The 27,913-nt window shown below is 46.5% G+C and overlaps 2 protein-coding genes across 7 annotated transcripts in view; one reads left to right on the top strand and one right to left on the bottom strand.

Annotated features, from left to right (window-relative positions):
• The window catches only part of NPTN (neuroplastin), a 122,471-nt gene extending 114,425 nt beyond the window's left edge, over positions 1 to 8,046 (top strand). The window contains exon 10 of the mRNA XM_033920732.1: positions 7,208 to 8,046. The gene's annotated coding sequence lies outside the window, so the exon portion shown is untranslated. The remainder of the gene's footprint in view (positions 1 to 7,207) is intronic.
• Positions 8,047 to 10,327: 2,281 nt separating this feature from the next.
• REC114 (REC114 meiotic recombination protein) overlaps positions 10,328 to 27,913 on the bottom strand; it is a 57,719-nt gene continuing 40,133 nt past the window's right edge. For 3 of the 6 annotated variants that reach the window (XM_033919503.1, XM_033919505.1, XM_033919508.1), the window contains 2 exons: positions 24,683 to 24,766; positions 10,328 to 10,537 (listed from right to left, as the gene is read on the bottom strand). In XM_033919503.1, the coding sequence (XP_033775394.1) occupies positions 10,376 to 10,537; positions 24,683 to 24,766 (246 nt within the window). In that variant the 3' untranslated portion in view covers positions 10,328 to 10,375. Of the gene's footprint in view, positions 10,538 to 24,682; positions 24,767 to 24,895; positions 25,199 to 27,913 lie in introns of those variants that run through there. The other 3 variants (XM_033919509.1, XM_033919506.1, XM_033919507.1) reach the window with 3 other exon arrangements.

The following is a 27,913-nucleotide window of genomic DNA, read 5'->3' as shown; positions in this document are numbered from 1 at the left end:
TCCAAGCTAACAAAAAGAGGGATGGAGGGAAGGTTGGCCATTAGGAAAACAAATTTTGCAAAACAGATTGGCCGAAGTGTCCATCCCATCTGGAGAATGCATCCAGACAATAGTGAGATGTAAAAGTATGAACTAAGGACCAAGTAGCAGCCTTGCAGATTTCCTCAATAGGAGTGGAACGGAGGAAAGCTACAGATGCTGCCATAGCTCAAACTCTATGGGCCGTGACAGAACCTTCCAGTGTCAGTCCGGTCTGAGCATAACAGAAAGAAATGCATGCTGCAAGCCAATTAGACAACGTATGTTTAGAAACAGGATGTCCCAATTTATTCGGATCAAAGGACAGAAAGAGTTGGGGAGATGATCTGTGGGGCTTAGTACGCTCTAAATAGTAAGCTAAAGCCCGCTTACAGTCCAAAGTATGCAGAGCCTGTTCACCAGAATGAGAGTGAGGTTTCGGAAAAAAAACAGGCAGAACAATGGATTGGTTGAGATGGAATTCAGAGACAACCTTAGGGAGAAACTTTGGATGTGTACGCAGAACCACCTTGTCATGATGAAAGACCGTAAAAGGTGGATCTGCAACTAGTGCATGTAGCTCACTGACCCTCCTGGCAGAGGTAAGAGCAATAAGGAAAAGTACTTTCCAAGTGAGAAACTTGAAAGGAGTCGTAGCCAAAGATTCAAACGGAGGTTTCATTAAGGCGGAGAGAACCACATTGAGATCCCAGACTACAGGGGGTGATTTAATAGGTGGTTTCACATTGAAAAGACCCCGCATGAATCTGGAAACCAAGGGATGAGCTGAAAGGAGTTTCCCATGAACTGGCTCATGAAAAGCAGCAATAGCACTGAGGTGGACTCTGATGGAAGTAGACTTGAGGCCAGAGTCAGACAAAAAAAGAAGATAATCCAACAATGTCTTCACTGCAAGGGAAGTGGGATCAAGATGATGAAGAAGACACCAGGAAGAAAATCGTGTCCACTTCTGATGGTAACATTGCAGAGTGGCCGGTTTCCTGGATGCGTCCAGAATGGAGCGAACGGGCTGAGACAAAAGAGTATCAGTCGAAGTCAGCCCGAGAGATACCAAGCTGTCAGGTGCAGAGACTGGAGGTTGGGATGTAGAAGGGTCTCCTGATGTTGTGTAAGCAGCGAAGGAAACAGTGGAAGAAGAAAGGGTTCCCTGGAACTGAGTTGAAGTAGAAGGGAGAACCAATGTTGCCTGGGCCACCGTGGAGCAATCAGAATCATGGTGGCTCGTTCCCTCTTGAGCTTGAACAAGGTTCTTAACATGAGAGGCAGAGGAGGGAAAGCGTACAGGAACAGATTGGACCAATCGAGGAGAAATGCATCCGCTGCCAGACGGTGAGGAGAGTAGAGTCTGGAGCAAAAAAGGGGCAGCTGGTGATTGTGAGGAGCTGCAAAAAGGTCTATCTGAGGAGTGCCCCATTGAGCGAAGATGGACTGTAGAGTGAAAGGATTGAGTGCCCACTCGTGAGGCTGGAGAATTCTGCTGAGCTTGTCCGCTAAGGAATTCTGTTCTCCCTGAATGTAGATAGCTTTCAGGAATAGATGGTGATCTATGGCCCAAGCCCAGATCTTCTGGGCTTCCTGGCACAAGAGGCGAGAGCCTGTCCCACCCTGTTTGTTGATGTAGTACATCGCAACTTGATTGTCTGTGCACAGCAGGAGGACTTGAGGAAAGAGAAGATGTTGGAAGGCCTTGAGGACATAAAACATCGCTCTGAGTTCCAGGAAATTGATGTGATGCTTCATTTCCTGAGCTGTCCAAAGTCCTTGAGTTTGGAACTCGTTCAAATGAGCTCCCCAGGCGTAAGGGGAGGCATCGGTGGTGATGATAAGTTGATGAGGAGGTAGATGGAAGAGAAGACCTCTGGAGAGATTTGAGGATATCAACCACCATTGTAGAGACTGACGAAGAGATGATGTCACAGATATGTGACGTGAGCAAGGATCCATCGCTTGGGACCACTGGGTAGCTAGGGTCCATTGAGGAGTGCGCAGGTGAAGACGTGCGAAGGGTGTGACATGAACTGTGGAGGCCATGTGACCCAAGAGTATCATCATTTGCTTGGCAGAGATGGTACGTTGTGGAAGCACCTGCTGACATAGAGAGTGAAGCGTTTGAAGACGGTTGGATGGCAGGAACGCTCTCATGAGGACTGTGTCCAAGACGGCTCCGATGAATTGAAGTCTCTGAGTGGGGATGAGATGAGATTTGGGTAGATTGATCTCGAACCCCAGAAGTTGAAGAAACAGGACGGTTTGGTTGGTAGCCAGGAGAACAGTCTGAGATGAATTGGCCTTGATTAACCAGTCGTCCAGGTAAGGAAAGACCTGAAGGAGGTGAGAGCGTAGAAAGGCAGCCACCACAATCAGACATTTGGTGAACACTCTTGGAGAGGAGGCAAGAACGAAGGGTAGCACCTTGTATTGGTAATGACCACGATTGATCATGAAGCGTAGGTACTGTCTGGAGGCCAGATTGACCGGTATGTGAGTGTATGCTTCTTTGAGATCGAGGGAACATAGCCAGTCGCCTTGATTGAGAAGAGGGTAAAGAGTGGCCAGAGAAAGCATTCTGAATTTCTCTTTGACCAAGCATTTGTTGAGATCGCGAAGATCTAGGATGGGTCTGAGATCTCCTGTCTTTTTGGGAACTAGAAAATAACGGGAGTAGAATCCTTGCCCCTTTTGATCTAGAGGAACTTCCTCTATGGCGTTCAGAAGGAGGAGGGATTGAACCTCTTGAAGAAGGAGGGAAGACTGAGGAGTGTTCAAAGCAGACTCTTTTGGTAGACCTTGGGCAGGAAGAGTCTGAAAGTTGAGAGAGTAGCCGTGGCGGATGATGTTGAGGACCCACTGGTCCGAGGTGATGGTTTCCCAACGGCTTATGAAATGAGTAAGGCGTCCTCCTATAGGCAGCGGAAGATGTGCAGATGGAGGGATACTGGCAATGTCCTGGAGAACCAAGTCAAAAGGGTTGTGAGGATTTTTGTGGAGGAGGAGGCTTCACCTGTTGTTGCTGCTGTGCTGGTCTAGTGTTTTGCCTCTGCTGTTGCCTCTGACGTCTGGGTTGTTGAGGTGCCGGTGGCAAAGGACGAGCCACAAATCGACGTTGGTAGGCCGATTGCTGACGAAAAGGCCTGGTAGGTGGGGTCTTCTTTTTTGTCTTGAGGAGAGTATCCCACCTAGTTTCATGAGCTGAGAGCTTTTGGGTGGTGGAGTCAATGGATTCTCCAAACAGCTCATCCCCCAGGCAAGGTGCATTAGCCAGTCGATCCTGATGATTGACATCAAGTTCTGAAACTCTGAGCCATGCTAGTCGACGCATGGCCACTGACATAGCCGTGGCTCTAGAGTAGAGAGTTGCGCGGGGACAGAAATCCCACCCGTCCCTACCCGTCCCCGCCAAAGTCCCACCCGTCCCCACGAGGAATCCCACCCGTCCCCACCCGTCCCCGTGAGGAATCCCTCCGTCCCTACCCGTCCCCGCGAGGAATCCCCTCCGTCCCCACCCGTCCCCGCGAGGAGTCCCCGCCCGTCCCTATAAACTTCAGAAATAGTTATTTCATTTAATTATGCTACTGAATTAAAGGCTCTGGTAGAAACCCATTTACAAATAAGCAAAAAGACTTTATTAATTTGAAAATATTAATTGGGAAGAATACATACTTTGTAAACGGGTTTCTACCAGAGCCTCTAATGTTTATAAATTTTTATCAACACAACTAATATACTACTTTATCCTGAAGCAAAAAAAAAAAAAAAAAAGAAATAGAATTCTTTTCCTACCTTTGTTGCCTGGTTTCTGCTTTCCTCATGTTCTCATTCAATTTCTTCCATCCACTGTCTCTCTTCCTTCTGCATCTTCCATTTGCTCTGTTACTGTACCTCTCCCTTTCTTCCCCCTTCCAAATTGGTCTGGCACCCATCTTCTTCTCTCCGCTCCCCCCATAGTCTGGCATCTGTCTTCTTCCCTGCCAGCGTCTTCTCCCTACTCTCTCTTCCTCATTTCCTTTCAGCGTCCTTCTCCCTCTCTGTCTTCCCCATGGCCTTTCAGCGTCCTTCTCCACCCCTTTGTCTTCCCCATGTGCTTTCAGCTTCCTTCTCCCCCCTCTGTCTTCCACAAGTGCTTTCAGAGTCCTCCCCCCCCCCCCGCCCTTCCCATGGCCTTTCAGCGTCCTTCTCCACCCCTTTGTATTCCCCCATGTGCTTTCAGCGTCCTTCTCCCTCCTCTGTCTTCAAGTGCTTTCAGAGTCCTTCCCCCCCCTCCTGTCTTCACCATGGCCTTTCAGCGTCCTTCTCCCCCCTCCTTCTCTACCGCCCCGGGTGCAGCACAGCCGGCCAGGTCCCCTTACTTTTGTGGCACTTCCCCGACCGACCGACAACAGCCCCGGTCCGACAAACCTCCCTGCCCTTAACCGCGAATCTAAATTACCTTCTTACAGCTGCTGTAAGAAGGTAATTTAGATTCGCGGCTACAGGGCAGGGAGGATTGTCGGACCCGGGCTGTTATCGGTCGGTCGGGGAAGTGCCACAAAAGTAAGGGGACCTGGCCGGCTGTGCTGCAACCGGGGCGGGGCGGACCGCCCCCCTCCCTTGGTAGCCACTCGAACCGCGAGGCTACTCTCCTTCTCCTTACCTGCCCTGCCTGCAGCACAGAGCCGAACGGAAGTCTTCCCGACGTCAGCGCTGACGTCGGAGGGAGGGAGGGCTTTGTTTAAGCTTTGTTTAAGCCCTCCCTCCCCTCCGACGTCAGCGCTGACGTCGGGAAGACTTCCGTTCGGCTCTGTGCTGCAAGCAGAGAAGGTAGGGAGAAGAAGAGCCGCGCGACTGAGTACATCCACCCCCGCAGGAGCCCCGTGACCCTCGGAGGCGTCCCCATGGGATCCCCGCGACCCTAGGGGGCGTCCCCACGGGTTCCCCGCGACCCTAGGGGCGTCCCCACGGGATCCCCGTGACCCGAAGGGGGAACCCGCGGGATGCCCGCGGGATTCCCGTCGTCCCCGTTCCCGTGCAGCTCTCTACTCTAGAGGTCAGCTCAAAGGTGTCATAGATTGACCTGACCATGAACTTACGAAGTTGTAAGAGCGATGAAGAAGTTTGGCGAAAGGCAGATCTTTTACGGTCAGGGAGGTACTTCTCAAAAGCAGTCAGATTTTGTATGAGATGCTTGAGATAGAATGAGAAATGGAAAGCGTAATTCCCTGACCTGTTGGCCAACATCACATTCTGGTACAACCTCTTGCCAAATTTGTCCATGGCTTTACCTTCTCTGCCAGGAGGGACTGAGGCGTATACACTGGCTCCCGTGGATTTCTTTAGAGTGGATTCCACTAATAGAGACTCATGTGGGAGCTGTGGTTTGTCAAACCCAGGAATCGGGATGACTTTATATAATGAGTCTAACTTGCGGGGGGCTCCTGGGATGGTCAAAGGTGTCTCTAAATTCTTGTAAAAAGTCTCTCTCAAGATGTCATGGAGAGGTAATTTGAGATATTCCCTTGGAGGTTGGTCAAAATCCAGTGCATCAAGAAAAGCTTTGGATTTCTTTGACTCAGCCTCCAAGGGAATAGAGAGAGAGTCACACATCTCTTTCAAAAAAGAAGAGAAAGAGGTAACATCAGGTTTAGAGGATGGGTCTAAAGCAGAAGGATCCTCATCACCAGATGAACATTCCCCTTCAGAGAGAAGAGGGTCCTCTGAGTCACCCCACAGATCAGGATCCCGAACTTGAAAATTGCGGTCTCGAGATTCCGGTGTGGAGGGTTCCAGGTGTCGGGATTTGCGTGCCGACTTACCTGACCTCATAGACACGGTACCGGGAGACGTTAAGGGCTGCATCGGTGCCGAAGTCTGAACAGCCTGGTGTTGAGCTCTCGGTTCCGGTGCGAAGACTGGCATGGAGACCGAGGAAGCAGAATGTACCAGTACCGACAAAGTGGATGCCGATAGAAGGGGCTGCTCCACTGTCGGTACCGGTGGCTCGGACCGGAAGGCTCGGTGTCAAAAGTGCAGGAAGGAGTTGTTGCAATTGTTCCTTAAGCTGCACCTGCAGGACAGCAGCAATCCGCTCGTCCAGCGAAGGCACCGGTACTGCCTTTTTCTTCTGCGGTACCTGCGGTGCCGCTCTACGCCCCGAGGATGAGGAACCCGAGGTCGAGGGGCTCACCTCTATTGGGGCGGAGCGCTTCCGTGGGCGCCTCGAGGTCGGCAGGACTGGGCTCGCTGCTACTGAGACCGGAGGACGCTCCAACGGGGAAGGCTTCTTAGCCGGCTTACCTGAAGGATGCGACACCGACGCGGTATCGCGCGGTGTCGACGAGGTGGGTGCCGACTGAGACGGGCCCGATGTCGGTGCCGGTGCCGCAGAATCAGACTTCTCGGCACCAAATAATAACTTCTGTTGGATCTGCCGGTTTTTCAAAGTTCTCTTTTTTAAAGTCGCACAGCGGGTGCAGGTAGACGCTCGATGGTCAGGACCAAGACACTGTAGACACCAATTGTGTGGGTCAGTGAAATTGGTCGTGCACACCGCTGGCACTTTTTAAACCCGGGTTGAGGGGGCATGAAGGTAAAAACGGCTTCTGCCAAATCGAAGGCCGAGGCCTCGATGGTGGCAACAGGCCCCGCCGGGGCGAAACTGAAAGAATTGAAAAAAAAAAACAAAGTTTTTTTTTTTTTTTTTTTTTAAAGAAAAGAAAGGAAACAAAATGAAGGAAACAAAATTTCCTGAAGGGTTTACGCGAGCGGGAAGGCGATATCAAAAAAGTCTTCAACAGCCGTTGAAAGAAACACGTCTTCTTAGCTCCGCGGAAACTAAGAAACTGGGGACCGCGCACCTCTGTCGGACGGGAAGGCACTCGCGCGTGCGCGGTGCGGCCTACTAGAACTTTCCAAGTTCTTAGAGTGCAATCACTCTAAAATTGACCGTACCGGGGCTCCGTCGGTGCCGTCACCCATCAGTCAAGAATATGCTGCCTGCTTGTCCTGGGATAATAGTGAATATCTCAGTTTGGCTATTCCAATTCTTATTTCAGCGCACTTATATAAAATAGGACTTCATGTTAATTTGATTTATTTAAAATGACTTATAGACTGCCTAAACCTTCTGTTATGGAAATTTTAAAGGGTTAACTTTTTCTTCTTTCTTCCCACCCCTTTTCTTTTTTTCTCACAGTGATCTAGGTTTCTTGAAAGACTGACTACAAACTGACCTACCAAACGGCTGGAATTCTTGCATCAGGCTTCAGTCGTATTTAAATGTTCCTTTTTATTTTTTTGAAGTGAGCCCGGATAAACTGTCTGTCTAAGCATGCTTTATGTAGTCCCTTCTGTAAGGGTGACTTAGAAAGACATGTTTTAACCGTGCTACTGTGTAGATGGTTTAGTCTTTTTTAGGCTTGATGTGCTGTGGATGCTGCTTTTTTATTTTTAAGTTAGAAAAGTCCCCCTATAAGGGCCAGATAATGCATGAACCTTTCTTTCTCCCCTTTTAATGCAGGGGTCATGGGTATTCCATGCCTCAAATTTCTGACATTTCAAATTGGCAGTTAAATTTTTGGTTCACAGTCATTGCTGTTGTAAGGAAGGAACCAAATACATTCAGCATTTTACCATATTGTTTTGTGATATATTTGAATATTTTGTTCTAATGATGAAATATGGGGGTAGGGGAATATTCAAAGGCATGGCAGCTGTACAAAGATTTATCTGCTTATTTTTGTGCGTGATATTCATTGGCTATCCATTTACTCCCAAATTCTATAAATTCTGCCTAAATTTAGGCACCTACATCAATGTGCCTAGCCAGTGTAGGCACCTAACTGATTGACAGGCTTAATCAGCACCAATTGGCACTTAACACCTCGTAAATTGCCATTAATTGAACTTAAATTGAAAGGCACCTAACTCAAACTCAATTCTATAAATAGGTACCTAATCCATAGCACCAACTAAAAGTGGGCGTGTTTAGGGGCAGATTGTGGATGTGTTTGAGTTAGGCGTCTGTTTTTGACTTACGTGCATGCATTTAGGCCAAGAAAAACTTGGCATAAATACGGTGTGCCTAAAAGTCTGGGACACAGTACCACCTAAACAGCATTAGGTGTCGCTAAGCATGATTTTATACAGTGAGCTTAATTCTTATACAATCATACTTAGAGGTACACTAGTCAGTGCTGATTTTTTAGGTGACCTATATAGAAACAGGGTCTTAGTTACTACCGTGTTTCCCCGAAAATAAGCCCTAGCATGATTTTCGGGGTAGGTCTTAATATAAGCCCTACCCCCTAAAATAAGCCCTAGTCGTAGGCAGCCATGGTTCCCCCCGCCCTGCCTTGCAGCCGAACAGCCGAACCCCCGCTGACCCTCCATCCTTCCCTCCCAACTGATCCTCGCCGACCGCAACCATAAATACCTTGCTGCAGAGGAGCATCGGGCCAGCATCACTCACAGGCTGCTTCGCGGCCTTCTCGCTGGGGCCGTCTGTGTACTGATGCTGCTGGCCTGATGCTCCTCTGCAGCAAGGTATTTATGGTCACGGTCGGCGGGGATTGGTTGGGAGGGAAGGATGGAGGGTCATCGGCTGTGCGGCGGCGGGTGCTCAAGGGTTCTATTGCATGAAGGATGGGAGGGAGGGAAGGATGGAAGCTGGGCCAAGGGTTCTGCTGCACAGGGGGTTGGGGGGATGGGAGCGATAGAAGGTAGGCACAAGGAGAGGAAAGATGTTGCACATGTAGGGGAAAGCAAAGAGGAAGAATTGGGGTGAAGGAGAAGAAGGGAGAGATGATCATGTACATAAAAAAAATAAGCCCTACCCTAGTGCCTTTTTTGGGCCCCAAATGAATATAAGCCACTGTCTTATTTTCGGGGAAACACGGTACTTAATAATAATCAGTCCTCCACTGATAAATGCTTAAAAGTTAAGACTACTATTTATGTGGTTCTCCTTAAAACAGATATATTTATCTGTATAGTAGTTCAAATATCACTGCTATTAATTAATGTATTGATCCCACCCATGTAAAGACTGACTGCTCATTTTATAAGGCCAAATTTTGGCTGTAGAACAACCTAATTCATCTGCCAGCACTGAATTAAAAAAACACAAAAAAACACCTATGTAGTTAGTACCTAGTACTGACAGCATAAGTGTTTTTCAGTATTAACCTAAGGGTTATCTTTCAAGTACTAAAAATTTTTTTACTGGTCAATGTTTAAATGTTCTGTAGTTTTGTGACAATAGATATTTCATGATAGTTTTAAATGGGGATATTTTTGCAGTCAACAGAAGAATTAACAGTTATATCCACATTTAAACAAGCATCAGTCATTTATTTTAATTATTTGATTAAGCCATTTCCTCTCTGGCCCTGTAACTTAAGACAAGAATGTAGGATACCTTTCAAATGCTAAATCTATTAAAAATGTTGCACTGCTGCCATTTAGTGATACATTTTGTAAAGGACATCAGAACTTCAAAAAAATATATATATAAATATATATATATATATACAGTATATGTACATACATGTATTTTTAAGTGTAGAATGAAAGAATTAAATGTATGGGAAATCAAAGTATGGTAAATACTAGATGTTTGGGTTTTTGTTTTTTTTATTGATTTGTAAGATGCTGATTTTCATTCCTTTGCATTTTGGTTTTCATTTAATAGGATGAAATGTTGTTAAATACTTTACAAAGAGAGTAAACTGAATTGTACTGTGTGAGGGATTCTCCAAGCTTCTTTCTAAAGGTTATCTTACTTTAAGGGAAATCTCATTCGTGCATTTTCATTAGGGTTATCTTGAAAACCTGACTAGCTGGGAATCCCCCAAGACATGTTTAAGAATCACTGAGCTAGATGATGGATTGCATTTAATTTTTGTTAAATCATGTAAATTCTTAGATTGTTTTTTGCACAGTGTTCAAAAATTCTAGACTTGTATATTCAAGTTCAGACAAACTTTATAATTTAGTGGGGGGTTTTAAAGTTATTGAAAATTTTATCCACACGCATGGTTCTATTCTATGCAACTAGGTCTATATAAATATATATATATAAATATATATATTATACTGTTATGTATACCAATCTGTAATAATTTGAGTTGATTTAGAGAATGTAGAACTATAAATGAATGCAGGGGTTTCATGTGGTTTGTTAATTCTAGATGCATGACTTGTGCTTTTATGTGTATTTGTTGAAATGCAATGATGTATGAAAAGTTGATTCACCTGTTTTTAAAAAATAAAACACAAATGACTGAAAAACATTTTATATACTTCAATATTTCCGCATTTATTTAATTTTTTGTTGTTGTAGTTGTGTGTGTCAGTTACATTATCAATCTTCAGTAATCTTCTGGAGTTCTTTTTCTACCTTTTCCACAAAAGCAGGAAAGTTCTTATCCAAAAGGCATAGACGCAGAAAGGGTCCCAGTTCCTCAGCACTCCATGCAGAATATTGATAAGCAACAGGTAGCTCAAATCCAGTTTTCAGTACTGACTGTGGACAAAAGGCATGATTTTAACTTGCATAATAATTCAGATGTAGGGTCTTTATTCAATAAAAATGACTTATACATAGGCAAAGAATGTGCAATGAAAGATTAGGTTCTTTACCTGAATAATCTTCTTTCTGTTAATACACACAGGAGTCTGTTTGTTAGTTTGTACGTTAGGTGATCAATTTGTTCTCACAAACTGTTTGTAGAAGGATATCGGTAACATCTTTCAGCTCCTTCTCATTCACCAGCGGAGCACAGTGCCCTCTTCAGGTTGTACCAAAGCAATTGAACTCTACTGTAACAGAAAACAAGGAGAGGTACGGGGAACTTCCACAGAGATATCATATATTTCTGTTCTGCTCTATAGCTCATGAAAAAGGACAATAATTATCATGAACTTGCAACATAGATGTATCAATGAGCCAACCTGCTATGGGCAATTAACACTAACATACAAGGAGTTCCAAAGCTCAACAAACTTAGGAATTTTTGTATTCACTGTGCGATTGTATTTTCGCTGATTGTCCAGCTTCTCTTTGGTGTAAACCGCCTAGAACTGTTGGTGAGGGCGGTGTAGAAGAATAAAGTTATTATTATTAGTAGTAGTAATTTATTCATAAATAGTCAACTAACTGACAAGAGAACTCCAGTTCCACACTATAGAGTTGTCTGAGGCAGAAAGAATGTGAGTTGCAAAACCCACAGGGCAGACCATACAGACTCTTGTGTGTATTAACAAAAAGATTATCCAGGTAAGAACCTAATCTTTCATTCTGTTACATAAACACAGGAGTCTGTACGTTAGGTGATGTACCAAAGCAGTGTTAGACGTCTAGGGGTGGAACGGATTTGCCTGCCTGCAAAATCAAAGACCCAAAAGTGGTGTCCTCTCAAGCTGCCATGTCCACTCTGTGGAACCTGGTAAAGGTATGAAGAGAAGACTAAGTAGCTTTTCTACAGATCTCTTTGTGTGGACCTGCCCGGGAATCAGTCCAAGAAGAAGCCACACTTCTGGTCGAATGAGTTTTGAGAGAAATAGATGGCTGTTTGCGATAGCCAATGTACGCAATGTCATGCAAATCCATCTGGCAATAGAAGCTTTGGAGGCTAGTCTGCCAAGTGGCTTACCTAGGGTATGTGGTAGAGAATGACACGGTGACAAAATTCATCACCATTCCCGTCCCCGCAGATAACCGCGGGAAATAAACCCATGTCATTTTCTAGTGTCTGTTTCATCCTCTGTCCTTCTACACCAGCATTATTCAAAGCAAAGCTTGCAAGTCAGTGGTTGTGGCCATTCATACTCTGATTCTTCCCTCTTTCCTTAAAGAATGACATGAAGATGGTTTCCTGCGGTTATCTGTGGGGACGGGAACCGTGATGAATTTTGTCACCGTGTCATTCTCTAGTATGTGGCACCCGGGGCCCATCATTTTTTGACACCCCCATGTAAAAAAATATTTTTTGTAATAACCATGAAAAATAAATGGTCATAATAGAAACAGGCACTGAAAATTTTCTTTTATTGAACCTCATATATGTAACCATTAATCCAAACATAACATAAATTATGTCTGAATTGTCATGACATCAGAAGTACATATGGAGTAGTTGCAGGTGATGCTTGGGACAGTTCTGATTGTGTTAGTTCGGTTTTATGTGTTTTTTGAATAGAAGGGTTTTTATTTCTTTTTTGAAGGTTTTGTAGTTTGTGGTCAAGGTCAATAGGTTGTAGAGTTGGGGGTCGAGTGTTAGGAGGTTGTCAAACAGTTTTTTTTCTTTTGACGATTTTGGTTGGAGGGTGTGTGAATGGTGCGTGAGGGGAGGGTCATTAGGGTGGGCAGACTAGATGGGCTGTGGCCCTTATCTGCCGTCTATTTCTATGTTTCTATGAGTTCTCCTATGTCTGGTTGAAGTGGATTTAATTATTTAACTGAAGAAATTAGTAACCCCCCCCCATTCCACACACATTAATTCTCTTCCATTTTTGTTCCCATTCTAAAAAAACACTGATAAGTTCCCAGAAAAAAAATACATTAAAATAAGAAGTGAAAACAAAGGCACCTACAGATGAGAACATAACATAAGAATAGCCTAACTGGGTCAGACCAATGGTCCATCATGCCCAGTAGCCCATTCTCATGGTAACCAATCCAGGTCACTAGTACCTGGTCAAAACCCAAAGAGTAGCAACATTCCATGCCACCGATCCAGGGCAAGCAGACACTTTCCCCATGTCTTAATAACAGACTATGGACTTTTCCTCCAGGAATTTGTCCAAACCTTTCTTAAAATCAGCAATGCTATCTGCTTTTACCATAATTTCTGGCCACTTCATTTTTAAGCTTAGATCTTTCCTTCCAAACAGAGACCTTGCTAGATGTCAAATACAGAAAGAACAAGGTAACTTCACAAAGACTTAGCTGTGCAGGAAATGTGAATCTCCTCATACACCCACCATATAGTGCAAAAATGTGCAAAGGTCTAGTTTTTTCTTTCGATCACTACATACCCTAATGCCACACAAGCAGCGCTGTTACAAACATATTCTGAAGGTCAATGCTAAGGTTAACAAAGTTTCCTTCCTTGGACCACAAGGAGATACTGACAAACCACTGGAAGAGATCCCAAAACAACTACCCAGGCACAACACCCAAAGACCCACTCAGTGTGTGAACCCGTTGAGTGGTGAACTAACTGGGGGGTGGAAATGGGCCCGGAATTTGCTCAGCAGAATTTCCCAGACCACCTCTTCCTCTCAACACATTGACACGCTGTGCCACCACTACCACAACCACCATTAGGAATACCTCACCGGGTAGGCCAGCAATGCTTATAAACTTTATAAAACACATTATTATATTTTCTTATAAAGCACATATTTTAACTGAATCTCTGACATCCTCAGCCTTGCCATTCACAAAAATAGAAGGAAGAAAAGTTCCCGTTTCCTGCTGTCTCATGTCCTCGGCCTATACAATATTTTTCTTCTGCAGACTCTTCAAAAGTCTGACTAAATCCTCGTTTCACTTGCATTATAAAGTACTGAGGATGCCATCTCTCTCCAATCCCATGTCCTAAAGTCTAAGACAGTAGCGCAAACTAATGCTGCCCAATTCAAGAAAAAAAAATTTTTAGATTCGACTCAGCCTATTGAATTGGTTTTTCGATTCAACTTTCCTGCCCAATTGGGTGTTTGTTTGTTTTTTTTTTTCAAACATCCTGGTGGGTTTATTTTATAGCTTTTTCACCCCCCTTTGGTTTCTCCTAACCACACTGGTGCTGTGGTGTAAATAAAATAAAGAAACAAAAAGGACTGTTCCTCTCTGTTAAATCCTAGCTCACGTTTGCGGTCTAACACCAGCTCTGGCAGGATACACATTTCAAATCTGACATATTGTAATCACAAAACAGAAAATAAAATTAGTTTTTCTACCTTTTGTTGTCCGATTATTTTTCAAATCTTGTTGGTCCAAGGCTCTGGTTGTCTTCTGATAACTTGCTTGCCAGGGTCTCCTTCTTCCTTCATGCTAACCATCCATCTGCCATCTCTGTCCTCCCCGTCTCCCTTCCCTCCCCAGGAGGTCTGGCATCTATCCTTTTTTCGTCTCCCTCCACAGATCCATCTTTTCTTAACTACCCTTTCATCCAGCATCTCTCCCTCCTTCCCCACCACCCCATGGTCCACCATCTCTCCCTTTCTTTTCCAACTACCCTCCTATCCAGTATCTCTATCCCCCCTCCACACCATCCCTTGTGTCTAACTTCTCTCCCTTTCTGTTCCTTCCCTCTCTAAAAACCATGGTCCATCATCTCTCTCCCTCTTCTCTATTTTCAGACCCATTATTTCTTCCCACCCAAAGTCCGGCATATGCGTGTCTCTTTGAACCCCCCCCCCCCCCATTCCCTCTGTGTATTTCTACACCAGGGCCCCCCTCCCTGAAGGCCTTTCCCCCCCCCTTAAAGGTCTGCATCCCACCCCTGAAGATCTGCACTCCCCCCCCGAAGGCCTGCACTCCCCTTGAAGGCCTGCCTGCCTGATCCCCTTGAAGGCCTATCCCCCCTTGAAGGCCTGCACCCCCGAAGGCCTGTCCCCCCCCTTGAAGGCCTGCCTGTCCCCCCTTGAAAGCCTGCCTGCCTGTTCCCCCCCCCTTGAAGGCCTGTCCCCCCTTTGAAGGCCTGCCTGCCTGTCTCCCCCTTGAAGGCCTGCCTGCCCGCCCCACCCCGAAGGACCGCTCGCCCCCCTGGCCTCTCTGCACCACCTATGAAGCAGCCCGCAGCGGGATCGCGATGTCAGCGATCCCTAGCTGCTTCGGTGCTGCTTCCTGCCTCTGACAGAGGAGGGGCGGGACCGTGGCGCAGGAAGCAGCGCCGAAGCAGCTCAGGGATCGCTGACATCGCGATCTCACTGCGGGCTGCTTCATAGGTGGTGCAGGGAGGCCAGGGGGGCGAGCGGTCCTTCGGGGGTGGGAGGCACTGAATGGCAAGGACAGGAGCACCCCCTCAGGGCGTGCACCCGGGGCGGACCTCCCCCCCCCCCTTAGTACGCTACTGAGTCTGCCTCATGTTGACTGACTGGTTAGAATAAAAAAATGGTCAGAAAGTTGAGAATCATTGGTCCTTTCCAAGTAACCGAGTAAAACTCTTTGCACATTCAGGGTCTGCAATATCTTATCTTGCTTAGTTGAACCCATAGAAGAAAAGTGAGCAAACAAATCTCTTGGTTGATGTGGAAGGCTGACACAACCTTCGGTAGAAAGGAAGGTACTTTACGCATTGAAACCCCAGGCTCTGAGATCCTGAGGAAGGGCTTTGTGCAGGAGCCTGTATTTCCGAGATCTGTCTCTCTGAGACTACTATCACCAGAAATACCATCTTCACAGTGATAACCAGAAGCCTTACTTAATGGAGGAATGGGAGATTTGAGTCTTTGTTGGAATGAATTCACAAATGGAGAATGTCAAGCTGCCAGTCAGACACCGACTGAAGACTCCACCTCCACAGATCCTTGCAGCGCAACAAGGGGGGAAGGGAATTAAAACATAACCAACTCTGTGAAACCCAAGGGGAAGGAATTGCTGCTACATAGACGTGCTGAGAAGTATGCACCTGAACCACTTTTCTCTTGGTTCTTTTTTTTCCTTTGTTGGCAGCTTTTGTAGCTCGAAATTTCCTTTGATGCCAAAAAGGAGAGGCAGGAGTGCTGCTGGCGCCTTGCAGCGCTCCAGAATGCTGACTTTCAGCAATATTGAGGAGTTGGTGTGGCGGATGCCGGAGGTTAGCCCACTGAGGGCGCCAGGGCTTGGCGAGACTGGAGCTGCTTCTCTTGGGCCTCGACGTGCGAGCACCATCCCCGCAGCCTCAGATCACCAGCTCTCCAAGGGGTGAGGAAATTTCCTGCCGGTCCACGCAGAGCCGGCAAGATCATGGGGAGCCTCTAACAGTGGCTTTCTCCCCTCCCAGCAGCTCTTGGTACTTGCCAGCACAGCGATTCACTTCAGCAGCCTTGGGGCTTTTGCTGAGTCGCGGCCCACCTCTGATGCAACTTCTTCTTTTCTTAGAGGCGGTGTGACCCATCAAAGAACCCAAGGCTGCCTTAGTGAATCGCTGTGCTGGCAAGTACCGAGAGCTGTTGGGAGGCGAGAAAGCCACTGTTGGAGGCTGGGAAGCTGCTGGACAAGGGAAAATAAAGGGGCAGCTACTACTGGACCTGGAGGGAGGGAGGAGAGATGCTGCTGGGAAGGGAGGCGGAAAAGAAGGCTGGGAAGCTGCTAGACAAGGGAAAATAAAGGGACAGCTGCTACTGGACCTGGAGGGAAAGAGAAGGAGATGCTGCTGGGAGGGGAGAAAGGGAAGGGAAGAGAGTTACTGCTGGACAGGGGGAGGAAGGAAGGGAGAAGGAAAAAAGGAAGGAAACAGCTGGCAGGGAGATTAGAGGAGAGGAACGGGGACAGGGTGGAATGCTGAGAATAGATGAGGGAAAGGGGAGAGAGGAATGAGAAAGTAGAGAGATTGATGCTGGGAATGGGGTCAGCAGAGAAATAAGATACTAGATCTGATATAGGAGAGATAAAATAGAAGAGAGCAGTGAAGCTGGAATGAATCATGTGAAAAGGAGAGGGGGCACAGGCTGGATGGAGAAGGTCATAGAAAGAAGACAGATACCATATGGAAGGGTGATAGGGCAGGCAGTGGATGGAAGGGGCAGATGCTGGATTGAAGAGACAGAGGGCAGACACTGGAAGGAACAGAGTGAAAAGAAGATGAAAGCAGAAACCAGAGACAACAAAAAGTAGAAAAAATAATTTATTTCTATTTTGTGATTAGAATATATCAGATTTGAAATATATATCCTGCTAGAGCTGGTGTTAGACTTAACTGGAGACTGCAAAGCCAAGGCAGTGCTTCTTTAGCTTCCTGCTGGCTTAGGGTTCTTTCGGACCAGGGGTCAGTTGCCTCTAACACTATTCCTGTCATGTGTGACTGCGGTATTCTGTTAGCATGATATTTCTGTGTAGCATCTATAATAATAAAATGCTAAGCGCGCATGCGCACTCTTATCCTGTGTTCCTTGAGTCCTGATCTGTCGGGCTCTGGCGGTAAGAGTGTGCATGCGCACGTCTAAGGACCGGCCAGGTAACACACCGCAACTCCCCTCCTCCCCCCCACCGACCCTACCCGGCATACCAGAAACCACCGCTGACCCTCCCACTGCTACATGGCCAATAAACCTCGCAGCTCCAGAAGCGTCCCAGGCACAGTAAACACGCTGCTTCGGGTCTTCTACTGGCCTAATTTCCTCTGCCGCGTCCCTGATGACATTATCTGATGTGCCGGGTAGGGTCGGCGCAGGGCGGAGGAGTTTAAACACATGCTGCTCAGGGGGATGGAGGCAGGCAGGCAGACTGGCGTCGGAGGGGGTGGTGGGAGGATTTCAATGGAAGGGGGATGGGAGGCAGGCAGGCTGGCTGGCATCGGGGGGTGGGGTGCTTTCCATGGAAACATACTTCTCAGTGGGATGGGAGGCAGCCAGGCAGGCTGGCATGGGGGGGGGGGGGGGGGCTTCAATGGAAGGGGGATGGGAGGCAGGCAGGCATCGGAGGGGATGTGGGGGGTTTCAATGGAAACATGCTGCTCAGGGGAATGGGAGGTAGGCAGGCAGACTGGCATCGGGGGGTTAAATGGAAACATGTTGCTCAGGGAGATTGGAGGCAGGCAGGCTGGGATCAGGGGGTGGGGGTTTAAATGGAAACATGCTGCTCAGGGGGATGGGAGGCAGGCTGGCTGGCGGTGGGGGTGGGACAAAGTCTGGAAAATAATGATGGGGACATAAGAAGGAGGCACTGGGGGCACTAAGGACATAGAAAGATGCACTAAGCAGGACAGAGGCACTGGGGGCACTAAGGACACAGGAAGGAGGCACTGGGGGCATTAAGGACACAGTACGCTGGCACTGGGGCACTAAGGACACAGTACAGAGGCACTGGGGGCACTAAGGACACAGGAAGAAGGCACTGGGGACATTATGGACACAGGAAGGAGGTAATGGGGGCACTAAGGACATGGGAAGGAGACACTAGGGACACTATGGACATAGGAAGGGGCACTAAGGACATAGGAAGGAGGCACTGAGGGCACTAAGGACATAGGGAGAGACACAGACAGAAAAAATGACAGAAAGGCAGCGTGCAAGGAGAGAGAGACAAAGAAAAAAAAAAAACCCCAGACAGAAAGACATCTCTAGCACCCATTAATATAACGGGCTTAAAGACTAGTTCTGTAATAATTTAACTTATTCAGTTTTCTTGATAGTAGAGGGGAAATATGTGAAGGGGAGGGGAGACAGGGGTTTTGTTGATCCTTGCTCTGTATTATTTGTATTTATAAAATGATAATTGTACAGAATATTGTTTCTTTTATACTTTAATAAAATATATTCAATATAAAATCATAACTGAGGCTTGTGCGGATGGGATCAGATGGTTTGCGGGGACTGAGTTCACAGAGGCAGGGCAGAAACAGGGTTTTTAAATTTCAGTCTTAGTAGTTTGCCGGTCCACAAAATAATTCTTTTATTTCCGCCAGTCCATAGGTATAAAAAGGTTGAAGAACACTGCTATAGAGGGTGCTAAACCAATCAGCGAAGTACTACAGAGGCAGAGTGAAAAATCCAGAGTGGATTCCTTCTGCAGAGCATGCAATTATGGGGAAATAACCCTATTTCTAGAATGTCTCAGCTATTGCACTGAAAGTACAGTTACTTACCGTAACAGGTGTTATCCAGGGATAGCAGGCAGATATTCTCACTGATGGGTGACGTCGTCGACGGAGCCCTGGTACAGACCACTTTAGAAGTGCATTGCCACTTTAAGAACTTAGAAAGTTCACGATAACCCACACCGTGCATGCGCGAGTGCCTTCCCGCCCAACGTAGGCGCATGGTCCCTCAGTTAAGATAAGTCAGCTAAGAAGCCAACCCAGGCAGATGGGTGGGTTGTGAGAATATCTGCCTGCTGTCCCTGGATAACACCTATTACAGTAAGTAAATGTGCTTTATCCCAGGATAAGCAGGCAGCATATTCTCACTGATGGATGATCTCCAAGCTTACAGAATGGGATGGTGGGAGAGTTGGCCTTAAGAAAATAAATTTTGTAAAACTGATTGGCCGAAGTGCCCATCCCTTCTGGAGAATGACTTCAGACAGTAGTGAGAAGTGAATGTATGAACTGAAGACCAGGTGGCAGCTTTACAGATTTCCTCAATGGGAGTAGATCTAAGGAAAACAACAGAAGCTGACACAGCTCTCCAGTGCCAGTCCGGTCTGAGCGTAGCAGAACAAGATGCAAGCAGCAAGCCAGTTGGAAATCATTTTCTTGGAAACAGGATGCCCCAACTTGTTTGGATCACATGAGATGAAGAGTTGGGGAGAAGTTCTGTGTGACTTTGTGCGATCAAGGTAGTAAGCCAAAGCTCGTTTACAGTCCAAAGTATGCAAGGCTGCTTTTCCAGGATGAGAATGAGGCCTAAGAAAAAATACTGGCAGAACAATCGATTGATTGAGATGAAAGTCACAGACAACTTTTGGAAGAAACTTTGAATGTCTACGCAGAACCACCTTCATGATGGAAAACTGTGAAAGGTGAATCTGCTACTAGTACTTGTAATTCACTGACCTTCCTGGCAGAGGTGAGAGCAACAAGAAAAACCACTTTCCAGGTAAGAAATTTGAGATGAGCTGTAGCCATTGGTTCAAATGGTGGCTTCATCAGACTGGAAAGAACCACATTAAGGTCCCAGACCACAGGCGTTGGCTTGAGAGGTGGTTTCACATTGAAAAGCCCTTTCATGAATCCGGATACCAAAGGATGAGCAGTAAGAGGTTTTCCCTGTACTGGTTCATGATAAGCAGTGATAACACTGAGATGGACTCTGATGGATGTAGATTTAAGTCCAGAGTCAGACAGAGAAAGTAGATAATCCAACATCAACTCCACTGCCAAGGAAGTTGGGTCGTAATGATAAAGAAGACACCAGGAAGAAAACCGAGTCCACTTTTGTTGGTAACATTGCTGAGTGGCTGGTTTCCTGGAGGCATCAATAATCTGAAGGACAGGCTGAGAGAGAATAAATTGAGAAGAACTCAGCCCGAGAGAAACCAAGCTGTCAGGTGTAGAAATTGCAGGTTGGGATGCAGAAGCAGAGTAGGAAATACTGGAAGAAGTATGGGCTCCCTGGAACTGAGTTGAAGAAGAAGGGAGAACCAATGTTGCCTGGGCCACCGTGGAGCAATGAGAATCATGGTGGCTGCTTCTCTCTTGAGCTTGAACATAGTTCTCAACATGAGAGGCAGTGGAGGGAATGCATATAGAAATAGGCCCGTCCAATCCAGAAGAAAAGCATCCGCTGCCAGACAGAGAGGAGAGTAAAGTCTGGAGCAAAACTGGGGCAACTGGTGATTGTGAGGAGCTGCGAATAATTCCACCTGTGGAGTGCCCCATTGAGCAAAGATGGACTGGAAAGTTGCAGAGTCGAGAGTCCATTTGTGAGGCTGAAGAATCCTGCTGAGTTTGTCTGCTAGTGAATTCTCCCCTTGAATGTAGACAGCCTTTAAGAATAGATTGTGAGCTATCGCACAAGTTCAGATTTTCTGGGCCAGCTGACACAACAGAAGAGAGCCCATGCCTCCTTGCTTGTTGATGTAGTACATTGCTACTTGATTGTCCATGCAAAGTAGGACTTGAGGAAAGAGGAGATGTTGAAAAGCCTTGAGGGCATAAAACATCGCTCTGAGTTCTAGGAACTTGATGTGAAATTTCCTCTCTCTGGCGGTCCAAAGACCCTGAGTCTGCAGATCGTCTATATGAGCCCCCCAGGCATAAGGGGAAGCATCTGTGATGATGGGCAAGTGAAAAAGGAGACCTCTGGAAAGACTGGATGAGGTCATCCACCATTGAAGCGACTGCAGAAGAGATGATGTCACAGATATGTGTTGTGAAAGATGATCCGTCGCCTGAGACCACTGGGAAGCCAGAGTCCACTGAGGAGTGCGCAGATGGAGTCTTGCCAGTGGCGTGATATGGACAGTTGAAGCTATGTGACCTAGAAGAACCATCATGTGTCTGACAGAGATGGTTTGAAGAGGAAGCAATTGCTGACAAAGTCTGAAGTCGATATGGCGGAAGACACGCTCTCATGAGAGAGGTGTCTAGGATTGCCCCAATAAACTGAAGACTTTGAGTCAGAATGAGATGTGATTTGGGGAAGTTGACTTCGAAACCCAGAATCTGAAGAAAAGAAATGGTCTGAGATGTTGCTTGGACCACTTCCTGAGATGAAACAGCTTTGATCAACCGATCGGAGAGATGTGGCCACTACAATCCAGCACTTCGTGAATACTCTGGGAGAAGATGCCAGACCGAAAGGAAGAACCTTATAAATGACAGCGATTGATTTGAAACCGGAGGTACTTCCTGGAAGCCGGATGAATCGGGATATGTGTATAGGCTTCTTTGAGGTCTAGGGAGCATAGCCAGTGGTTCTGATTGACAGGATAAAGCAGAGCAAGTGACAACATCCTGAATTTCTCCCTGACTAGAAATTTGTTGAGAGCTCTGAGATCCAGGATGAGTCTCAGTCCTCCTGTCTTCTTGGGGACTAAGAAGTAACGGGAGTAGAATCCCTGGGCCTGCTGATTGAAGGGAACTTCCTCGATGGTATTCAGCAGAAGAACGGAGGACTGTGTAGGGTCCAAAGCAGATTCTCTTGGTGGATTGTCTAGTGGAAGAGTCTGAAAATGGAGAGAGTAACCCTGACGAATGATGTTGAGGAACCATAGGTCCGATGTGATGAGCTCCCAATGACTGATGAAAAGCTGAAGATGACCTCCGATGGGCTGAGGTAAAAAGGTTGAGAAATGCTGAGATTGGCTATGCTCCTGGAAAACAGGTCAAAAAGGCTGTGTAGATTTAGGTGGAATAGCCTGCTGTTTTTGCTGGGGTTGACGGGGTTGTTGCTGTTACTGCCTCTGCCTCCGAGGTTGAGACTGAGGTGGCTGCAGAGGCTTTGCAGCAAAACAACGCTGATATGAAGACTGTTGTCTGAAAGGGCGAACAGGTGGAGGCTTTTTCTTGTTTTTAACCAAAGTATCCCACCTGGTTTCGTGAGCTGACAACTTTTTGGTAGTTGTATCTAAAGAAACTCCAAAAAGTTCATCGCCCAAACAAGGAGCATTGGCCAGATGATCCTGGTTGTTGACATCTAGCTTCAACACCCTAAGCCAGGCTAAGCACCGCATAGCCACAGACATGTCTGCAGCTCGAGAGGTGAGTTCAGAAGTGTCATAAATAGAGCGTACCAAAAATTTACGCAGTTGCAGCAAACTTGAAACGTACTCAGGTAAATATTTCTGTAATGAAGACACTTGCTTAACTAAGTGTTTAAGATAAAAAGAAAAATGGAAAGCATAATTGCATGACATTTTGAAATAAACGCTTGCCAAAGCGGTCCATTGTCTTTCCCTCTCTGCCAGGAGTAACAGAAGTGTAAACACTGGCCCCTGCAGATTTTTTAAATGTGGACTCCACCAGGAGAGATTCATGAGGGAGTTGAGGCTTGTCAAAATCCGGAATTGAAACCACCCTATAAAGGGAATCAAGCTTACGAGGAGCTCCAGGGATGTTCAAAAGAGTGTCAAGATTTTATAAAAAGTCTTCCTTAGAATGTCATGGATAGGGAGCTTAAGAAACTCCTTAGGTGGCTGCTCATAATCTAATGCATCCAAAAATGCTTTAGATTTCTTTGAATCAGCCTCCAGAGGTATAGAAAGAGTCTCTGACATTTCTCTCAAAAATTTGAGAAAGAAGTCTCATCTGGTTTTTGAACAGGCTCTTGAGAAGAAGAAACTTGAGAGTCTTCATTAGAAGAATCCCCATCATCAGTGAGAACAGGCTCTTCAGAATCTTCCCAAAGATCTGAATGCCATGTTGGTGGAAAATGATGTCGAGAACTGGGTGTTAATGGCTCAAGATGTTCCATCTTCTTCGAGGATTTACTCGATTTGACTGACATCGTCTCAGGAGATATGTGTGAAGAAGAACGATGTCGAGCTGCATCAGACATTGAACCTGGGACCAAGCTCATTGGCACCGATAAAAATTTTTGTTCCAGCGCCGAGACAGTAGACACCGGTGCCGTGTCGATGCTAATAAAGGCTCAGACTGGCACTGGAGGAGCAAGGGTTGATGCTGACAACAAAGGCTCAGACTGGACCGGCACCAGAGGAGCTGGTGTCGCCATGACAGGGAGTAAGAGTTGCAATTGCTCCCGTACCTGGGCTCACAGCACTTCTTCAATTTGCTGCTGAAGAGTCTCGCCAGTACCTTTGGTGCTGCTCTGCGCTCTGGAGATGAGGAGGCCGATGATGAGGCACTCACCTCAATCGGAGCCGAGCGTTTCGAGGTCTGCAGGACTTGGCTCACTGCTGAAGTGACCTGAGGGCCCGAAGGGGTGCGGAAAGGCTTCTTAGGCAGCTTACCCACTGGATGCGACACAATGAGGTGGATTCCAGCGATGTCGAGTGATGTGATGTCGACTTCGGTGTGGACTTCAACGTCGGAACCGGTACCAAATTTCCCGAACAGCAAACGTTGTTGAATTTGACGGTTTTTGAGGGTCTGCTTTTGAAGAGAAGAACGGGTGCACGAATCAGCCCTGTGGTCTGGCCTCAAACACTGGAGGTACCAGCGATGTGGGTCATTGAGAGAAATAGGAGAGCACACCGTTTGCCCTTTTTAAAACCCGTTTGCAGACGGGACATTGATGGAAAAATGGGCTCGGCAAAATCAAAAGTCGAGGCTTGGGGCATAACAGGCCCCGTCGGGCTGCGACCACAAGAGGGAAAAAGTAAAAACAAATTTTTTTTAAAACTTTAAACAAAAGAGAAAAGAAAAAGAAAGCTGACAAAAAAGTCAGAAAAAAAGCTACGTGAGCGGGAAGGCAGCGAAAAAATAACAACGGCTGTTGATAAGCGACGTCTTAGCTCCGCAGAAAATAAGAAACTGAGGGACCATGTGCCTACGGGCATGCGCGGTGTGGGCTATCACGAACTTTCGAAGTTCATAAAGTGGCAATGCACTTTTAAAGTGGTCCATACTGAGGTTCCGTCGGTGATGTCACCCATCAGTGAGAATACGCTGCCTGCTTGTCCTGGGATAAATATTTTTATTCGATTTTCTGTTTGTTTAAAATCCATTTTGTGACTCCTAAGGCAGGCCTTACAGTCGAAACACATGAATGACTTGACTACAATAAAGAAATTGAGCACTACTGGTCACCTTTTCTGTTTTCTTTGTGTCCAGAATAATAACAAATTGAGACTTCTGGGTTTTATTTTCACTGAAAGCAGTGGTAGAGGACAGATTGAAACTTCTGGGTTTTACTTCCATTGAAAGCTATGGAAGTAAAACCTGGATATCTCAAGCTGTCCTTTTTCTGGAGCCATATGGTAACCCTAAATAAAGACATGGGCATTTAAAGTGAGTTAACATATCACAGCTGAAAAAGTAATTGATGTCATTAAACAAACTACGAGCTTGTCTTTTTTAAACTCAACCTGTAGTCTCATTTGCAAAGCATTCTTCAGTACCTTTAATATCTGTTTTACAGGTATACAACCATCTATAGCAATTAGCTGCACAGGTTCATCAGCGTTTGCTGCATGCTGCCTATGCTAGAAAAGATAAACATAATCAAAATAAATGTCTTTATTTTACAAATAGAGTAATATAGTCACTATTTAATCCACTTAGTTAATATGAAATAAAAGGTCAACAAGTGCTTTTATTTGACCTAACCTAGGAACAGATTCTTAAAACTTAAGGTTGCCTTTAATACGATTGCTAAACCAGTTCCATGTATTTTAGCGGCGGATTATCGAAACAGCTTATTGCAGTCTTTTGTGAGCTTTCTAGCAGTCTCTGATACTGTCATGCAAATGGGCTCTTCAATTTTTAAACGAGCACTCTGGTGGATTCTGCAACATCACCTCATTCTTCAAGTGCATCATCGGCTTTTGGCGACAAAAAATCAGTGACTGGTCCGAGGTATCAGTACAGTGCCAGCACTGTGAAAGTGCATCTCGTGGCTTGTGTTTTGACGATGGCTAATGAAACAAAAAGCACAGTTACTTACTGTAACAGGTGTTATCCAGGGACAGCAGGCAGATATTCTTAACTGAGGGGTGACGGCACTGACGGAGCCCCGGTACGGACAATTTTAGAGTGATTGCACTCTAAGAACTTAGAAAGTTCTAGCTAGGCCGCACCGCGCATGCGCGAGTGCCTTCCCGCCCGACGGAGGTGCGCGGTCCCCAGTTAGGATAAGCCAGCTAAAAAGCCAACCCGGGGAGGTGGGTGGGACGTAAGAATATCTGCCTGCTGTCCCTGGATAACACCTGTTACGGTATGTAACTGTGCTTTATCCCAGGACAAGCAGGCAGCATATTCTTAACTGATGGGTGACCTCCAAGCTAACAAAAAGAGGGATGGAGGGAAGGTTGGCCATTAGGAAAATAAATTTTGTAAAACAGATTGGTCAAAGTGTCCATCCCGTCTGGAGAATGCATCCAGACAATAATGAGATGTGAAAGTATGAACTGAGGACCAAGTAGCAGCCTTGCAGATTTCCTCAATAGGAGTTGATCTGAGGAAAGCTACAGACGCTGCCATAGCTCTAACCTTATGGGCTGTGACAGAACCTTCCAGTGGCAGTCCGGTCTGAGCATAACAGAACGAGATGCAAGCAGCAAGCCAATTGGATAATGTACGTTTAGAAACAGGATGTCCCAACTTATTTGGATCAAAGGACAGAAAAAGTTGGGGAGACGATCTGTGAGGCTTAGTGCGCTCTAAATAGTAAGCCAAAGCACGCTTACAGTCCAAAGTATGCAAAGCCTGTTCTCCAGGATGAGAATGAGGTTTCGGGAAGAATACAGGCAGACTGGTTAAGATGAAAGTCAGATACAACCTTAGGGAGGAACTTTGGATGTGTACGCAGAACCACCTTGTCATGGTGAAAGACTGTGAAAGGTGGATCGGCAACTAGTGCATGCAATTCACTGACCCTCCTGGCAGAGGTGAGAGCAATAAGAAAGACCACTTTCCAAGTGAGAAATTTGAAATGAACTGTGGCCAATGGTTCAAAAGGAGGTTTCATTAAGGCGGAAAGAACCACATTAAGATCCCAGACCACAGGAGGGGACTTGAGAGGTGGTTTCACATTGAAAAGTCCCTGCATGAATCTGGAAACCAAAGGATGAGCAGCAAGAGGTTTTCCGTGAACTGGCTCATGAAAAGCAGTAATGGCACTGAGGTGGACTCTGATAGAAGTAGATTTGAGATCAGAGTTAGACAAAGAAAGTAGATAATCCAACACTAGTTCTACTGCTAGTGAAGTTGGATCATGATGATGCAGAAAGCACCAGGAAGAAAACCGGGTCCACTTCTGTTGATAGCATTGAAGAGTGGCCGGCTTCCTGGAAGCATCAAGAATAGAAAGGACAGGCTGAGAAAGAAGTGAATGGGCCGAGGTCAGACTGAGAGATACCAAGCTGTCAGGTGCAGAGACGGTAGGTTGGGATGTAGGAGGGACTGCTGATGCTGAGTAAGCAGAGAAGGAAACAGTGGAAGAAGTATGGGCTCCCTGGAACTGAGTTGAAGCAGAAGGGAGAACCAATGCTGCCTGGGCCACCGTGGAGCGATGAGAATCATGGTGGCTTGTTCCCTCTTGAGCTTGAACAAGGTCCGCAACATTAGAGGAAGAGGAGGAAATGCATAAAGGAATAGATTGGTCCAGTCTAGGAGAAATGCATCTGCTGTCAGACGGTGAGGAGAGTAGAGTCTGGAGCAAAATTGGGGCAGTTGATGATTGTGAGGAGCTGCAAAAAGGTCCACCTGAGGGGTGCCCCATTGAGCGAAAATGGACTGGAGAGTTAGGGGATCGAGAGTCCATTCGTGGGGTTGTAGAATTCTGCTGAGATTGTCTGCTATGGAATTCTGCTCTCCCTGGATGTAGACAGCTTTCAGGAACAAATGTCGAGCTGTCGCCCAAGACCAAATCTTTTGGGCCTCCTGACACAATAGGCGAGAGCCCGTCCCACCCTGTTTGTTGATGTAGTACATTGCTACTTGATTGTCTGTGCAAAGTAGTAAAACTTGAGGAAAGAGGAGATGCTGAAAAGCCTTGAGGGCATAAAACATCGCTCTGAGTTCCAGGAAATTGATGTGATGTTTCTTTTCCTGGAAAGTCCAAAGACCTTGAGTTTGGAAATCGTTCAAGTGAGCTCCCCAGGCATGTGGGGATGCGTCTGTGGTGATGACGAGATGATGAGAAGGCAGATGGAACAGAAGGCCTCTGGAGAGATTGGAAGATTTCAACCACCATTGCAGAGACTGTCGAAGAGACGATGTCACAGATATGTGTCGCGAACAAGTATCCGTCGCCTGGGACCACTGGGTTGCTAGGGTCCATTGAGGAGTGTGCAGGTGAAGACGTGCGAAGGGGGTGACATGAACTGTCGAGGCCATGTGACCCAAGAGTATCATCATTTGTTTTGCAGAGATGGACAGCTGTGAGAGCACCTGCTGACAGAGATGAAGAAGGGTCTGAAGGCGATTGGGTGGAAGGAACGCCCTCATGAGAACAGTGTCCAAGATCGCTCCGATGAACTGAAGTCGCTGAGTGGGGATGAGATGCGACTTGGGCAGATTGATCTCGAAACCCAGAAGTTGGAGAAAGAGGATGGTCTGGTTGGTGGCTTGAAGGACTTCCTGAGATGAAGGAGCCTTGATTAACCAGTCGTCCAGGTAAGGGAAGACTT

The sequence above is a fragment of the Geotrypetes seraphini genome, chromosome 14 (genome assembly GCF_902459505.1).
Source record: "Geotrypetes seraphini chromosome 14, aGeoSer1.1, whole genome shotgun sequence".
In the NCBI taxonomy this organism is placed as follows: domain Eukaryota; kingdom Metazoa; phylum Chordata; class Amphibia; order Gymnophiona; family Dermophiidae; genus Geotrypetes; species Geotrypetes seraphini.
Note: the sequence above shows the minus strand (reverse complement) of the source record. Positions and strands in the feature narration are given on the sequence as shown.